The sequence below is a fragment of the Esox lucius genome, chromosome 25, assembly GCF_011004845.1.
Source record: "Esox lucius isolate fEsoLuc1 chromosome 25, fEsoLuc1.pri, whole genome shotgun sequence".
NCBI lineage: Eukaryota > Metazoa > Chordata > Actinopteri > Esociformes > Esocidae > Esox > Esox lucius.
In genome coordinates this window covers 9,238,845-9,256,163 of record NC_047593.1, presented here as the reverse complement: position 1 = coordinate 9,256,163, position 17,319 = coordinate 9,238,845, and the positions used below count along the sequence as shown (strand labels likewise).

The 17,319-nt window shown below is 44.6% G+C and overlaps 2 protein-coding genes across 5 annotated transcripts in view; both read left to right on the top strand.

The window, feature by feature from the left end:
• Positions 1 to 63: 63 nt before the first annotated feature.
• tdrd7a (tudor domain containing 7 a) lies at positions 64 to 10,541 on the top strand. Of its 2 annotated transcripts, none has more exons than XM_010891672.5 (20): positions 64 to 296; positions 1,155 to 1,368; positions 1,620 to 1,767; positions 1,971 to 2,211; positions 2,457 to 2,533; positions 3,055 to 3,257; positions 3,527 to 4,192; positions 4,404 to 4,540; positions 4,658 to 4,847; positions 5,828 to 5,939; positions 6,200 to 6,405; positions 6,589 to 6,723; positions 6,817 to 6,900; positions 6,991 to 7,125; positions 7,318 to 7,422; positions 7,845 to 8,234; positions 8,815 to 8,936; positions 9,062 to 9,222; positions 9,912 to 10,033; positions 10,190 to 10,541. In XM_010891672.5, the coding sequence occupies exons 2-20, from the start codon at positions 1,168 to 1,170 to the stop codon at positions 10,286 to 10,288; spliced, it is 3,534 nt and encodes a 1,177-aa protein (XP_010889974.3). In that variant the 5' UTR covers positions 64 to 296; positions 1,155 to 1,167; the 3' UTR covers positions 10,289 to 10,541. The 2 variants fall into 2 exon arrangements, with proteins under 2 accessions (XP_010889974.3, XP_010889975.3); XM_010891673.5 differs by lacking the exon at positions 64 to 296 and adding an exon at positions 317 to 489.
• Positions 10,542 to 11,096: 555 nt separating this feature from the next.
• Positions 11,097 to 17,319, top strand: part of tmod1 (tropomodulin 1) — a 20,821-nt gene continuing 14,598 nt past the window's right edge. The window contains exons 1-2 of one of the 3 annotated variants that reach the window (XM_010891667.5): positions 11,097 to 11,409; positions 13,076 to 13,286. In XM_010891667.5, coding sequence (XP_010889969.1) covers positions 13,161 to 13,286 — 126 coding nt within the window. In that variant the 5' untranslated portion in view covers positions 11,097 to 11,409; positions 13,076 to 13,160. The remainder of the gene's footprint in view (positions 11,410 to 13,075; positions 13,287 to 17,319) is intronic. The other 2 variants (XM_010891668.5, XM_010891669.5) reach the window with 2 other exon arrangements.

The window sequence follows — 17,319 nt, the reverse complement described above, 5'->3', positions numbered from 1 at the left end:
ATGACACCTTTAGGGTGAATTGTTTATTTGGAGACGTTATTGGTGGGCGTTACGGATCTTTCAAGAGTTTTAGACACTCAACGAAAAAATATAGATAAATTCTACGAAATCATTAACATTTAACATTAAAATTGAAAACCAACAACGCCATTGTTTCAATTTTCCATCTGAGATAGACATTTTAAACATCTGTATTTGATTTGACCCCATGAACTTTAAGGCACGTGGGAACGCTGCACGCTGAACATTTATTCGAGAACTCCGTCACCTGTGTGTGGAAAATACGTTTGTCCACGGTAAATACTCATCTAAAAAGTGTGAGATAATCTGTGCATTTTGGCATTCAACAGTGGTCAAGTAACATTCGTTTGAAAAAGTCTGTGTAATTGATATTTCCAGAGTGTGTTGGATTTGCCTACGACTTTTTGCGTTATTAACTTTAGCTAGCTATCAAGCAAGTTAAGGTGTTGCTGTTGTTGGTTATACAAGGTAACGAACGTTTAGCATGTTTTCAACTGTGACTAATCGATTTAAGGCTACGGTATTTCATTTTTCACGAAAGCAATTACCTAGCTAGTTAAAATGCAATTACCTAGCTATGCATGCTTGACCGCGCAAAGATCGGCGTTAGCTAGCATGGTTCCCTCCCAATTAATCATTTGAATGGCATATTACATCTGGTAGTTTCCACTTGACACCGCTATGTTTATTAGATTCAGTGATCCGAGTCTGTAAAATGGGTTCATCCAATCACTAATCCATATTGACTATGAAATGTAGAATGCTGAAGCACTAAGTATTTACTCAAATGAAAGAGTATAATGGTGAAGTCAAAATGTGAATCTAATGTTGGAAAAAAAATAATTCAGCTAGGTTGTTGCTTTGAGTTTTTGGCATAGTTACCTGGTATGGTTTAAAAGTGATCAATTTGTTCTAGGCATATTCTTAAAAATAAATCTTACAAACAAAAAGTGTCAGACATTACAATACTAGTAGCCCAACTGTAGATGGAAAGGACTGCAGTCCAAACGTATTTCTGATGAAATTACTGCATTAATCTTTATTTGGTAATGAACTAATATGCCGAATCTGTTTTCCTGTAATTATTATAGTTTCTTTTTATTTAACTGCTCAGTTTGTGTTGGCCTTTTCAGATCAGGCGTCAAGATGTCCGACGATCAGATGAAGAAGATGCTCCGGGCTGTGCTCCAGTCCAATAAGAATGGGGTGTCAATCTCACGGCTACAGGGGGATTACAGGTCATTGACAGGGGAGTACATTCCATACAAACAGCTGGGTTACCCCTCATTGGAGACCCTCTTGCACAGTATCCCCTCTGTGGTCAGGATGGAGAATCGCATGGGGGAGGTAGGGCCTATATAACCGTTGTATTATTTTTGCAGTAGTCACTCTTGCACACATTTAGAAGTATTGGAGTGCTTCGAGCTTATCGTTTGTACCAGGCCTTATCTTTTGCGTTCATCAAGGGCAAGCAAAAAAAAATCTAATTCTAGGAGGAATCACACATTTGGGTTTGAGGAGAGTTGAGCTAGACCAATTTAGGTTTAGGCTTGTGTGTGTCTCTTAATGGCCTTGCGCTCAATGTTTGTCCACTCTAGGTAATGTGCCACGCAGCCGTTTGCCAGGAAACGGCCCACATCGCTCAGCTTGTGGCCCGTCAAAAGTCCAATAAGAAGGTTCCCGGCCGCTCTCGGATGCTGAACTGCCAGATGAGACCGAAACAGTCTTCAAGCTTCATGTTATACTGTAGGGTGTCTGATCTCTTTGTCCTTTTTCCGATTATTGCTTCTTTTGTCCGAGGCTATATTCGATGGCCCGTTTTGGTGTTTCTTCGAGACCCTTTCAAAACCAAAATAATGATTCTCCTGCACCTGCTCTCCCCCGTTGATTATTTGCACGTGAATGTATTGAAGGATGCTGTCATTAGTGACATTTCCGTCTTCTTCCAGCAAAGCTTCGGACATCCCTGCGTCAGCCCGACCTTCCTCCAGCGCGCCCCGTCTGGGGCCAGCCCTACGGCTCCGAGGCGCCAGCACGCTCGCGGGGCAACAAAACCTACGGAGGCTTCAGCGCCAGCGGAGATGTCAGGAAGATGTACAACCAGCATGTCGATAGGGTCAACTCCCATGCTCCGCCGCCTCAGGGTCCCAACTGGGAGCCAGTCCCACAAGCAAATGTGCAAAGAGAGGGGTGAGTGGAAGGATCCTAAGGGTCTCTTCTCATCCTGTAAAAGGTTGTACTTGATCCATTATTGCTAGTTCGTATATATAACCCCAAAACCTGTGAGTGATTCCCTGTAGTCTACTGAAATGGTGACACCCTGATTGTACAAGCGCCCACTTTATTTGTTTTTTGTTGTAATTTATGGGTGTAATTGGGTACTCCTATTTGATGTAAAACTCCTGAATTCAACTGAATCTTTATTTATTTTTCAGGCTAAACAAGAAAATGATAATTTCGTCTAAACCGTTGCATGACGTCAACAATTTAATGTCTAATAAACCAAAAACTGGTAAGCAGAACCACAATTCCCAAGTTGGAGTTAATATAGGCCAATTCCAACTCACAAAATAAAAGATACCATCGATATTCATTGTGTGACGTTGGAAATCCCATAGGCTATGTCTCCACCTCACGGTTACTTTGCTAAAGTGCACCTGAGTCCTCTGAAAACTTTAGTAGTGGTGAATTAGTAGTAAATACCACCAAACATCTATTAATAGTTTGGGCAATGATTTTGCTTCGGTCAAACGCTTCTTGAATAGCCAAAGGACAACGCAACCTATTACGGTCTGTAGATGCGTCCTGCTCATTTCAATGTTTAGTTCTGTCATTTTAATTCCATCTGTTGATTAGTCAGATATCACCTGATAACTTCAGCATGACGTAAGTCAAGTGCCTGTTAGATGATGTTATTATTGGATGACAACCTGCCAATTCACATGGCATTTATATTTTGGGGGCGTTTATTGGAAAACTGTTTAGAAGAACATCCACTTTTAAAGAATAAATGTTGGTTTAACACATCCCTAGTCCCTGCTGCCCCGAAGCCCTCAGCCCTTCAGACAAGCGTCTACAACCCCAAGGTGGTCCAGAGCCTCTTAACTGAGGTCCTGAAGAAGTTTACCAGCGGCCTTTGGCTGTCCAAGCTGCCCGAAGTGTACCGGGCCATGCACAACCAGGATCTCCCTGGACAAGCAGTCATAGACCTGGTCAACTGGACCCATATCTGCTGTGTAAGTGACTTCTATACTATGGGGAAACTTCAATTAATAGTCTGGGCAATGATTTTTGCTTCAGTAAAACGCAACCGGTGCCTGTGTGAGCAAAGAATGTTTTATTGAAGTAAAACTGAGGTTATGTCTTTGACACAATGGCTCCCAAAGACATAAAAACATTCTCCAAGCGTTTGACTTAGGTGTTGGTCCTTTGTAGCTCAGCCCCTCTGTCAAAAACGGTCTAGTCGTGCCTCAGAATTAACTTTAAAAGTACACTTGTGTTTCAGGTTGAGAAGCCCGGGAGCACCAATCGAGCGGACCGGCTGGTGTACCCCCCCCAGCCGAAATCCCCAAGCCCTGTCGTCGTACCGTTCCAACCCAAACCCACTGCTGCTTCAGTGAAGCGAGGCCAAACCGTCCCAGCCCATCCTGTCTCTAGACATTCTGTTACCCCCGTCAAACCGGTCAACCTGGCCCCCTTGTTCCTCACCATGAGGAGCCCCTCGTTAAACCAGAGTCAGACCTCTCCCGCCACCGCCCCCTCATGGCAGCACTCGCCGACCTCTCCGGCCGCCCCCTCCGACTCCTGGACACGAGCCCCCAACTCCGCCTCTCCCCCCTCTACCTCGCAGAATTCCTTTTCCGCCTCCTCGCTCCTGACCCCCACCTCCCCGACCCCTCCCCCGATCGCATCGCCTCGCCAGCCCAGCTCTCCAGCGGTGGACGTCCCTGCAGACGTGCGTGTCAAACTCAGGGAGCTGCTGTCTAAATACAACCAGGGCCTGTGGGCACACGCCCTCCCCAAACTCTACCAGGAGACATTCAAGGTCCCCTTTCCTGAGGACATCCTGGCCAACCTGTGCCTGTTGTTTGACGTCTGCACCGTGGAGTACCCCATGCCCGACAAGAAGAAGGCCATCCTCTATGGCCCCGCCGCTGAGCACAAGGCTGAGGTAGCGCTGTCCGTTCCTTTACAGAAATGGAATTGGTTCATTCAGGAGGTCTTATGTTGAGAATCTGTTTGGATTCCTAATGCTCCTGGGAATTAACTTGGAATTGATTCGCTCTTAATCCCAATACGACTCCCGAGAAACTGGAAGAAAAGCCTGTTGTTGTCATCGCGACTTATCAGGTTTGTGTTGTTGTTGTTGTTTGGACCTGTAGGCGAGCAGCACCCCGGCTTCTCCTTTGGGCTGTAAGTTCAGCAGCTCCTCCGACGTACCGCCTCTTGTGCTCCCGAAAGTGGAGTTCCCCTCTGTGCTGGTGGTGGAGGCTAGCAGCACCACCCAAGTCGTCCTCAGGTACTTTACATTTGGTCACTCTAGTCTTTTCTTCCGAAGAAGTCAAGTTCAAGGATTTTCTTTCAAAAGTTGAGGGCTACTCAGATTCGGGCCCTTCCTGGGGAAATTTTTTTTTAGGTACATAGGCGAAGACTATTCCCAGGCTCAGCAGGCCATGGAAGAGTCCATGAGGACGCTGTACAGCCAGCCCGGCGCCCAGAGGCCCCTCTCGTTCCCCAGGCCTGGCACACTGGCAGCCGTGAAGGTGGAGGGCGGAGAGGAGGTTGTCAGGGCCCAGGTCTCTGAGGTCATGAAGGACACAGTCAAGGTAGGGATATATGAAACCACTGATTTCTAACACCAGTGAACATGCAGTCTATTTGCGTTATTGGCTGGATTTCCATGACACAGATCCTGGATCAAAAAAAGCTAGCTCAATATGGGGTTTCATCTGCGTATATATATTTTCTTTTGTGGCGTAAAGTGTCAAGGGACATCCTTGGGATTATTTAAACGAGCAGAGGGGATGTTGTACCCCATTAACCCTTCGAATGCTATAGGTGTTTTGGCTGTTTTCACTACTTTGATATTTTGGCTTGTGTAGAGACTTCTGTAATGGATATCATCAAGTGTTTGATGGCTCAAAACATCAGAATACTCTCAGCTACACTTTGAAAGACATCACAACAGTCCCTGAAATTACTGTTTTATAATATAAACATGCAAAAAATAGTTTCAAGTCTATTTCATGTTTTGTTTCCTGTATAGATTTTGGTTCCAATACTAAATTTACAACAAATTGAAGTTTTAATTATTTTTGTCTTCAAATTTGTTTTCTGTATATATCCTTTTACTGTTTTGTAAATTAAACTGAGGGCCACACAAAGAGGGGGCGGGGGCCGCATTCGGCCCGTGGGATGCCAGTTGCCCAGACCTGTTCTACCCCATTGATTAAGTTAATGCTGACATCTAAAATATAATTTCCTCCTTCAGAAATCAACCCAGTTACATATTTGGTTGGTAATGCTTAACATTTAAGACCATACATATCATCATTCATATTTTTAGCAATAATCTTTATACATGAAACCCAACTGATGGTTGCCATAAATTGGCAGATGCATGGGGTTACCTCGAGATTCACCCTATTGGGATAGCCTTTTCCAGTGTCCCAAATATGATCTTAATTTATTAATGATACATTTTAACCCTGTGAATGTAATGTAGGACTAGCTGTTTCTGTTGTCAGGTTTCAGTCCACAGTATGTTCAAGGCCAGGTTTACCAGGAAACGGTTCTTTCCCTCCAGGTCTACTACGTGGACCATGGTTTCTCTGAGGTCATCAGTAAGACTCAGCTCATGGAGCTCCAAAAGGACTTCTTCAAGCTGCCCTTCCAGGCATCCCTCTGCACGCTAGCAGGTAGCCACATCCCTCCTCGTATCCCGTCTCTTATGAGCTCTACAACAGCCATAGAAACGGATGAATTGGGGGAAACTCTCAGGCTGTCTTTTGTTTAATCTGCTGTCTTTAGTCCTTTGGGATCCTTTCAGCTCTGCAGCATCTGGCGAATATACTTGGGGCGACTGGTTGATAAGAATCACGTTTCCTAGTTTTTAGTTATTTAGTTATTACCTATTCCTCTCTGAATTGTCACCTCTTCCTGTTTTCACCCCCTTCAGGCCTAGGGCCGTTCAGCTCGGAGCGCTCGGTGCTGAGCACGCTGGAGTCTCTGGCAGTGGGGAGGATCCTGCTGGCGGAGCTGCTGGAGCAGGACGTGGCCACGCCCCGGGTGTTGCTCTATGACACGTCGCTCAGCGAGGACGTCAACATCAACGCGGCCTGCCTCAAGGCCCTGCAGGACACGACTATGGAGAACCCCCTGCAGGTTCGCAGAACCCTTCTGGACAGTACCTTCCTGGAGTCTGTGTCCTTGTCCTGTCAGAAATGCCGGCGCGTGTTGGGTTGGGGGTGGTGTGCGGGGGTGCTAATGCACTCTTGTTTGTTAATGCTGTTTGCCATAATGTCTCAAATGTCCTCTGGCTAGACTTTTTTCTTCTCCTTTCTACAGGTCAACAGCACCTACATGAACGTGTCTGTGACCAACGTGTGTTCCGATGGAACCATCTACTGCCAGCTGCCCTCTCGGGGTCGGGTCAAGCTCAACGAGATCTTGGAAAAGGTCGAGGCCTTCTTCATAACCCAGGTATGGGCCGACCACTGGGACGAAACGTTCCTGTCCGTTCTCGCACAACTGTGTATGTTACGCGTGGATTTAATTTTATTGGGTGTTCGCCAGGTGACATCGGATTCTCTGGTGTCTTTGCCGTTCTGCGGAATGTGCTGCCTGGCCCGGCACAAAGGGAAGTGGTCCAGAGTGGAGGTGAGAGAACCCCCCCCTGGGGCGACACGGACGCGTATTGCCCACCTCCGCCCAGTGCTTTAACTGACAACGCTCAATATCGCCCGTCAGATCACCAACCTGCACGGCAGCCGAGTGCTGGACATCCGGTTCGTGGACTTGGGCGTGCCGGCCTCCGTGGAGGTCACAGAACTGCGAGAGATCCCTCCTCCGTTCCTCCGCGAGCTCGCCGTCATCCCACCGCAGGTCAGACAGCTGGCGGGCCGCCTCGTCGGTCCCGTCTGACGTAACCCCACGGCACGGGTGACCATATGAGTCTGGGTTCTGATTCCTTGGCTAATGCGTTGCATCAGATGTATGCATGGGGGGAGTGGTATTCAAGTTAGCTGTACTCTGTGAATCTCAGTGGTAAACCATTCTCTGTTGTCTCCCATACAGGCTATTAAGTGCTGCCTGGTAGACCTCCCCCCTGAGATGTGGACCCCTGAGGCAGTTCTCTGGCTCAGAGACGCTGTGCTCCACTCTGAGGATTGTATGATGACGGTCTGTCCCGCATGCTTTCCTTCAAAGCCGAAATGCCACTCTTTTAAAATAACTGTTGGGTTCCTCTATTCTTGAAACAGTTCCTGAAGTTATTGTCTTACAAACTGATCATTAAGGGCCGCTTTTGTGGTCGTTGTGTGTAGAAACGTTTGTTTGAGAAGAGACTGCATTCGGCACCTAAATGAACCGAATTCATAATTTCAAAGCTACATTGTATTTTTGGATGTTCTCAGTGGTACCCTGGGGACTTGCTTTAAAGTGCTTTAATACAAAGCAGTAATCATGATGTGATTACATGAACATTAGAAACAGCTGTGGTGAATGAAGCAATTCGGACTAACCGACTGTAGCTTTCAGGAGCCGTTTACTAAACTGTGAAGTCAAACTTTATTTTTAACTTCCCCTATCATATGTGCCATTAGATCTCCAAGCTAGATGAAGCCAAGCTGGTGCACATCTACTTGTTTTCCTCGAATGGCTCGCAGAATGACACCAACAGCATCAACCGCCAGATGGCGACCTCTGGCCTCTGGAAGCGGCCCGCCCCCGCTCCCCAGAAAGACCCTAGCCCGAGGTTCCTTGAAACCACGCTCAGCAGCGTGGTGGACCAGGTCACCCTTCACAGCTCGGACCGCAGCATGGGCTCTGGGGACATGTCGAGCGCACTTTCCCAGGCTTTGCACACCTCCGTCAGGTTGGGAATGCAGTTGGCCCTCCCCTCCCCCATGGAGCTTCCTCAGGCGGGCCAGAACATGGACGTGTTTGTGTCTGTGGCCTGTCACCCGGGGCACTTTGTACTGCAGCCGTGGCAGGTAAACATTCAAGGTGGCTACATTTGCACCTCTTTGGGATGATGGCATGCGTATTATACAACTAGAATCCTGAATGAATCTGGAGTAAAGGTGGAGTAATGGTGTGGAAACCTCTCACTATTTCCAACAACAAGGAGGTTTATTTCCCCAGCCATACAATTCATCGTTGTTCACAACCCATTCTGATTCATCTTTAGTCATGTTAGTGTCCATATTAATGTAGAAGTGTTCAAAAACATTATTAATATTTACAGTAGAGGTTTACACTGAATCGTCAGCAACACTAAATTTGCCGTTTTGTTTCTGAAAGTCGACTATTTTATATAGTCATTGCACACTGTGAATATGGGCCTGAATACAAAATGTTCCACATCTGTAATACACACTTTCTCCAAATGTGTTTTGTTCTTTAAAGTTGAAGGGGACTTCTTATGATTTCAAAGTACTGGAGTGCACAGCCAACATGACAAATGTAACTGTCCAAATAGTTTCAAACCTCACTATATACACAAACACGCCATATATTTAAATGTGTGTAATGTACTAATACATCTGAGGGGCCTTGTCTTTCAAATCTCAGGATCTGTACAAGCTGGTAGTCCTGATGGGAGAGATGATCCTTTACTACAATCAGAGAGAGGAGAGGCTGGTGTCCCTGGAGTTACGAAAAGGAGAGGTCTATGCCGCCAAGGTGGATAACAAGTGAGTGGACAGGTCAGGGGTCATCAGCAGGCCGTTAGTTTAGACTGCTTTGGCTGGTGCAGGGAAGATTTTCTTTGTATTTTTCTGAAGCATTCATGACCTCTGACCCTCCGCTTTTATTCTAGTTGGCACCGAGTGCTGGTGAAGGCCATTCTGTCCAACGGTCTGGTCTCTGTCTATGAGCTGGACTATGGTAAACACGAGCTGGTTGGTAGCAGGGAACTTGAGCCCCTCATAGAGTCGTTCAGACAGCTGCCTTTCCAGGCAGTCCGAGCACAGCTGGCTGGTGAGTACTGGACAGTGGCTTAAAGATGCATTCTGGGATTTAGGACCTCTGGTGGTGGAAGTGGGGCTGGCCAAATCACCTCTTAAACATGTCAATTCATGGCTCACTGAAGTATAATAGTGATTATATCTACATTATGCACATATGAGAAACCTTATACACAGCTTGAAATTGGGTGTAAATATTGTGCATTATTAGAATTAAGTAAATGCAATAAACAGTTTAAATGTTATGTCTGGAATAGTGTTGCATAATGGAAGCGACGGTACTTATTGTGGTTGGAGGGTCACGTTTTCAGTACATCACAAAATGGTATTTGCATTAAACTGATTCGCACATTTGAATTATAATTTTGGTTCTGCCATGCGCAAAGCCTCTTATTTAAATACAAATGCTTTATGGGTTTTTTTCAGCCCAGTATGATTTATTACAGAGGCATTCAGGTTCATGTCTGAACCTTAAAGCCCCCCCCCCCCCCCCCCCCCCCCCCCCCCATACAGTACCAATACGTGTGTCGTTACAACCCTACTCTGAAGTGTATCAAGTGTGTTTTCTATCTGATTTCCGCCATCTTTATTACTCACACCTCTGCCGCCATCTTGAAATGCAATGGACATCTGTGAATAAATGTGAAATTTAAAAAATCTACTTCCCTACACCTTGCCTCCCTCTCCTCATTCCCCTTTAAGGCGTGCAGCAGCGCGTGTGGTCTGAGGCGGCGTCCATTGTGTTCAGGAATCACGTTGAGAAGAAGCCCCTGGTGGCACAGGTGGAGAGCGTGGTGGAGGCAGAGTTTCCTTGGGACAGGAAGGTGAGGGTCTACATTACATTTTATTTGCAATCCCAAAAAAGACATAGGACAAGGCGCCATTTCTGACAACCACAGCCCTATGGGCCTTCATCAGAAGTAGTGAGTTACGTAATAGATTCCTTTTTGAAAACTGACTGACTTCTTCTGTGGTTTAAGGTGGTGGTGTACCTTGTGGACACGTCCCAGAAGGAGAAAGACGTCTGGATCCACAACATCATCGCTGACTTCCCGGAGGAACTGAGTACCGCGGTATAGAACCGGACTAGACTGACCGGCTGTGTACTAGTGTTGTGGTGTTCTTAACATATGTGACCAAGACCTCTGTCAGTCTATCACTGATACAGATATTATGTAGAGGCTCCTAGGAATGTTGTGGTATCTGCCTGAAACAGATTCCTCTATATGGGGTGAGGAGTCTTATCTATGCAGTTGTGTTCAATTTTATATTCAAAATGTTTAATTTCCCTCCCATTGTTTGGTTACATTACATACATTGTGTATATAGTTATTTACTGATTAAGTTAATATTTTTTAGCTCCAACTTTTGGTGCTAAAAAACCATTTGATCTGTAAGCCATTTTCCTTGTTACTAACTTGTTTTGTGGTTTTGTTCATATTTTATTTATTTTAGTTAATGTACCTTTAAATATTATTTATGAGAATTATACTTATTTTTTGTACTTAATATATTTTATTTTAACACTTGCTTTTTGTGGCGCGATATCTCACATTACTAACATTACTTTTGAATAGAAATGGCTTAAAAGATGAATAGACAACTTCTGTGCATGAGCTAAAAAAAATATTGTCAATAAAGTAGCTGCATACTCAGTCTAACGAATTATGTGTAAAATGCTTTTATAACGACGCTTTCAGTCCGCGGAAGATGTAAAGTGAATAGTCAATTTTATTGCAAGTGTACAAACGAAGTAGTATTCCAAGATTTGTAATTGCTATTAAACCCTTTGTTTTTACTGTTGTAATTCACCAGTAGTATAATGTAGGTCTACCGATGGCGGGTGTAGAGCGCTTGCTTGCCGAGTGAGTGTGACATCATTTGACTGGCAGTGCTACGCGAGTGGGAGTAGCGGTCGACAAGTTTGTCTTCCCGCGGTGTTGTAGTACGAAAACTACTGAAAGAGAACTTGCAAGGAAAGTGAAGGATTTCAACTTGGCTCTGATTGACAACATTCAAGGATATCCGTTAGGATTCTGAACTTTTTTCAGTTGGTTTGCGCTGGACTTTACTTTCCTTGTATGAAGCGTCTCTGTGTGACTAGTCTGGCCCGAAAAGAAACCATATCTGGTCAAAGTATTCAGCTGTCACAAAGCGGGACCGGTTCGCTATAAATAGCCTAGGATAAGCGTTGGAAAAGGTACGTGCATATAAAATAACGGGTTGTTCTAGTTGACTAGCGCTTAAACGAAACCACAAATAATTTGCTTTTAAAAGATTTTCTGTGACTTAACCTAGGACATACCCAACAGAGGCTTCAAAGTGAAACGTCAAATAAGTGTTTAAAGAGAGTACTGTTTTACATAGTCTCGTATTAATGATAGTATTAACACGTATGCACTTTTCCTGTGCTTTCACTTGTCCTGAATGTGTCTATGCATGACAGCTGGCTGCCTGTTTACAGTCCTGACCATTTTAATCATCAAAGCATAATCATCCAGGCCTTCAAACCAAAAACAAACCCCAACCTTTCTCATGCTTGGATTGCCTGGTCTGCTTTATTTCCACTCCTGAAATTGAAAAGGACTGTTACATGCATTCCCACAGTCCTCCTTTTGTATTTCCTAATCGAGCATAATGTGGGCCGTTTGCATAACAAATGTTTTTATTGGATCAAAGTTTTGTTTTTGTTTTTATGTGGTTGATTCAGGTTCTCGTCAGATTTATAGGTTTTAGGCCTATATCAGCAAATTGTTCAGCTCTTGATTGTCTTGGCCTATTGTCATACATTTTGTGACTGTGAGCTAATATTTGGGAACGGTTACCTGAAAATGAATGCAGTAAGTTGCTATGGATAAGAGCATCTGCTAAATCCATGTAATGAGTATAAGAACTGTAAGCTAGGACCCTTTATTTTCATGGTCATGCATTGTTAAAGCAACCCATGCTTTACCCGTGCTTGGTCTCCCTATAAATATGTTCCTGCTTCCCAGATGACTGAGTGACAGGGGATCTGTTTTTATCAGCTGCCAAGAGGAACCCAGGCAAGGCTTTCTGCTGCAGTCTTTCTCCCACAGACCTTCAACTCCTCGGTCTGGTTGTAAAGCCAAGCAGCTGACATGTATCTCCTTAAACTAGTGATCTGCAGATGTGTCATGACACCTAGAGCTTACGGGACCGGTTTCCTGCCAACCAAGTCCTGGGAGCTTAGTCTGACTGGGCATTTCATTTCAAAACGAATGCTTTAAAGTGTTTTATTTAAGTATCAAGGCTGTTATGAATTAACCTATTTACTTGTAATGTCACCTACCGCCACACAAACGCTTCTGGACATTTCAGTCTGCCAAAAACACTAGTTTTCTCTGTCAAGACCTAGGGCTAGGTCTACCTCATATGACACCGCTAGTGAACCTACATCTAGGCCTGCATGTCATGACTAAGCTAGTGGGCCTACATCTAGGCCTGCATGTCATGACTAAGCTAGTGGGCCTACATCTAGGCCTGCATGTCATGATTCAGCTAGTGGGCCTACATCTACTGCTGCATGTCATGACTAAGCTAGTGGGCCTACATCTAGGCCTGCATGTCATGACTAAGCTAGTGGGCCTACATCTAGGCCTGCATGTCATGACTAAGCTAGTGGGCCTACATCTACTGCTGCATGTCATGATTCAGCTAGTAGACCAAAATCTAGACCCGCATGCTATGACTCAGCTAGTAGGCAAACATCAAGGCCTGCATATTATGACTCCAATTCCACCTTGTTTGACTCAGCTAGTAGGCCTACAACCAAAGACCAAGCTGGGTGACCAATTGACACTACGGACTAACCCTTGTTTCGTCTGTTTCTCTGTGTGGTCATGCAGACTTCCTTTTGAGGACATCCCTGGGCACTTGGTTGCCTTTTTATTTATTTTTTGTTTGGAGTCGTCGTGATTGTACCGAGTCACCATGTCCACATTCTTTAAGAAGGAAGTGGTGAACTACAGGGAGGTGGATGAGGATGAACTACTGAAGAAACTCACAGAGGAAGAGCTACGGAGACTGGAGGATGAGCTGGAAGAGTTAGACCCTGATGTAAGTCTCTTTCTGATGGTCTTGGGTTGGGTGGGGGCGGTCTTGTCTTGGTTTACCGTACTTGTGGAGACATTGAGCTGGCCCCAATTAGTGAAAAACATATTTTAGGGTTACCTAAAATGTGTATGTGGTTATCTGGTTGGGTTTAGATCCTGATGCCAGGCTTAACTCTTCTTTTTCTTGAGTTTTATTGATGAGAGTAGGTGGGCAACAGAACAGCGCATTAAATAACACTTTCACATTCAAAAGTATAAGACTATAAAAGGATCCTTTAACCAAGGATACATACCTGTAAGCAGTAGATCATGGTACAAAGCTCAAACAGGCAGGTGTGTGTGGGATAGTTTAAGAAGATACTCAAATAAACTTCCTCCCTGCATAGTAAAACAACTGTATAGCTGGTCCAGTGTGAAGTGATGTAATCATATTTATGAATCTTAATAGAAAGCTTTGTTGGATGATGATCCAACACATTCTGGCATTGATTTATTTAGCTTCTTTTTTTTTTTTTACCTACATGACATTTTGATTGTGTGAGACATACTTTTACCCTCCAAAATTAATTTTATTTGCTTGCTTTGCTGTAATATGTTGCTTCATGTTTTACAATGTCCTTCAAAACAACCAGAGCTACAAGTAATTCACCTAATAATTTGACAAACAGTTGGAAAAAAAAATACCATGCCCCAGACCCGTCGGTGTTTGACATGTCTTGCACAAACAAGTTTTGGTCAGTCCTTGTTCATTGCAAAGACTAATGGAATCTGTGATTTTGTTAGAACTAGATGTTGGTGCAACCAAGAAGTTGATAGCATAGACACCAATAGCACTCATAGTTAATCACATACAATATTGTTAAAATCCTACAATAACATACTTACTGTCCAGTTTATTGGCTATATCACCCTGTTAATGGAAAAGGATGGCTGCTAGAAATGTGGCTTATGCTATATGAATATATAGTTATAATGGCAAAACTAGTGAACAAAGCATGTCCTGATTATTGATGCCAGACTCTTCCATTATCTTAGACACTTCTGCCCTCCTGGTATTTTCTTGCAACAATGATGGGCAGAACAGCATCTCGGAATGCACAGTTTGTCCTCCCTGGTCATCCACGGAATATTGCGTCAGACACCAAGGCACCGTCGTCCTAATCTACAGCTACAGCGCAACGCCGTCAAATGTACATTTGAAGTCATTTAGTGGGTGTAGACATTTTTTTCTCAAAGTTTTCATCCATGCCCCCCCCCCCCCCCAGGAATAAAACCCACAACCCCAACACTGCCTCCGGAAAAGCCTTTGAAGAATCCAGGCCAGTGGCATCGTTAGGCATCTTTTATGAACAGTCCCGGATCTCAAATTGACCAAAATAATAATAATAATAAATAGCCCCTGTTCTATTCATCTATAATTCCGATCGTGCATTATGACAATCTAGACGTGTAGGCCACTAGCATGTACATCGATATTTTCTTCTAGCATGTGCATTCAAAACCCTGTTCTTTCTGTCCCGGGAGGGGGGGGGGGGTCGGGGTCCGGGCTAAGCCCCGAATGTATTGTGATACTAGCAACGCCTCTGATCCAGGCTGTTCTGGAGCCAAAGGGACATCCATTCCATTAATAGTGGTTGCTGCTAGTAACTGCCTACTTACTGTACCACATTCAAATATGCCGATGTGGGTCTAGAAGAAAGTATGAACAACTTAGTAAATGTCAAGCGAAGCCACATTTCCTCCCAAGGATACCTGATGCATGTGTTATTTATGATATTGTGTAATGAGTGATGGCAGCTGACTTTATTTGCATTCATGAATAGTTCATCTGTATAGGAGTTGACAAAAGCTGTATTGTGGTCATGATGAATGGCTGACAGTTTAAAATCTGGGTGCTTGCAGCAATAAGAGCCAGCCCATGCTTACTTGACTGGGGGAATAGTGGGATAGGTTTTACTGTAGTTGTGAGTACCAAAATTACAGTGAGTGGCAAGGATGGTAAAACGAGAACAAGTTGACCTTGTGGTTCCCGGGGATTAGGCTTAAGTTATGTTACGGTTAGAATAAAGGATTATTTGCACAGTAAGGTTTAGGGTTAAGATCACATTTTTGGGATAGGTTTATCTTTAGGGTTAGCGAATGTAGGATTGTAAATGGGAATCTTTTGTTGTACTGTTGTACTGTGTCTTTGAGCTTGCCCCCCCCCCCCCCGCCTCCACTGCATATTAGCAGTTCTGTAGTTCAGCTATACTTACTTTTGAAAATGATATCCTCCATATCTCCCCCAGAACCATGTCAAAGAGTCAAACTGATACGTCTGCAATAAATAGTGTTGTCTTTAAGTGGCCAGTGCTCTTTAGGTGCTGAAAGCCAAGATAAGATGTTGGTCCACAACTAGCCTATGGACCTGGTTTGGCATGCTCTGGTCTAAGAATAGCTCTCTGGGTCTGGGAACTGCTTTTTTTTCTTTCTGTTAGTGCAATTTTAAACACAGTTTGTGTGTGGGGGTGTGTGCAGAGCAGACTTCTTCACATCCTAAGTAATTTTTCGGAGGGTTATCAGTCACCAGCTTTAACTCGGGTATAAGTGGCTTTAAGTGATAGTACTGTGTGTAATATATGGCCAACTGTGGCCTAGTTCGTTTGTGTCTCTTAAACAACAAAGTAACATTTCTCTTAATTAGTTAAAATTAGCCCAGAATCTGCCAACTGGATTTGAATAGCTCTGAGAAGCTTTTGCCTTCTGATCACAGTAACAAGTGTGTTACCATTGTGGGGCAGAAGCTTGTACATGAACAAGCGCAGTCTGTACTATAGTTTTACCAAGTATGGGGGCATACAAATACCATTTTTCTTGCCTAGAACCAGGCAGTACTAGCAAATCTACAAGACAACAGAGGTGGTTGAATTATTTTAGGTACTCTATAAAAAGGTTGAGTTTCCAGATGATCTTTGAAGATATGTAGAGACTCTGTTATCCTATCCTCTGAGGGAAGCTGGTTCCACCATTGAGGTGCCAGGACAGATCAGTTTTGCCTGTGTGGATCAGGACCAGAGGTGGCTGAACATAGAGCCCGGGTAGGGATGTAGGGTTTGGGCCTTGCCTAAAGGTAGGGAGGAGAAGATCCTCTTGTTGCTATGTAGGTAAGAACCATACCATACATGTTTATGTTCTCAGTTTCAAACTTCCACCACACTTTGAAGCGGCTTTGAGCTTCAACTGGGAGCCAATGAACAAGAGCAGCTCAGTCTTGTCAAGGTTAAGCTTGAGGTGGTGTGCTGACATATAAGCAAAGATTTTGGCCAGGCATGCAGAGATGTGTGATATCACCAGGTTGTCAGAGGGAGAGAAAAAGCTGAGTGTCATCTGCACGACAGTGATAGGAAAGACCATGTAAGGATATGACAGAGTAAAGACAGAAGAGGAGAGGGCCAAGAATCAAGCATTTGGGAACACCAGTAGTAAGAGGCTGCGCAGCAGACACTGATCCTCTCCATGCCACCTGGTAGGACTGTTTTGCAAGGTAGAATGCAATCCAAAAGTAAGCAGAGCCTAAGATGCCCAAAACTGAGAGGGTGGAAAATAGGATGCTATGGTTCAGTGTCGAAGGCAGCGGATAGATCAAGAAAGATAAGAAAAGAGGAAAGGGAGTTAGCTCAGGCAGTGTGAAGAACTTCTGTTACACAGAGGAGAGTGGAGTGGCCCATTTTGTATCCTGACCGGTTAGGGTCGAGGAGATTGTTCTGAGAAAGGTAAGAAGAGAGCTATGTGGAGACAGCATGCAAAGTGTCTTGGAAAGGAAAGACAGGAGGGATACCGGCCTGTAGTCAGAGTGGTCAAGTTTTGGTTTCTCTAAGAGGGGAGCTACTCTGGCCATCTTGAAGTGTGCAGGGACACGGCCAGTGCTCAGCGAAGAGTTGATCAGCAATGGTTGAAGGTCTCCTGAGATTGTCTGGGGAAGGAGGAGGGGATAGGGTCAAGAGGGCGTGATGTTGGGCGGCCAGCCAGATGCAGTATATCATCTGGTAAGCGCTGGG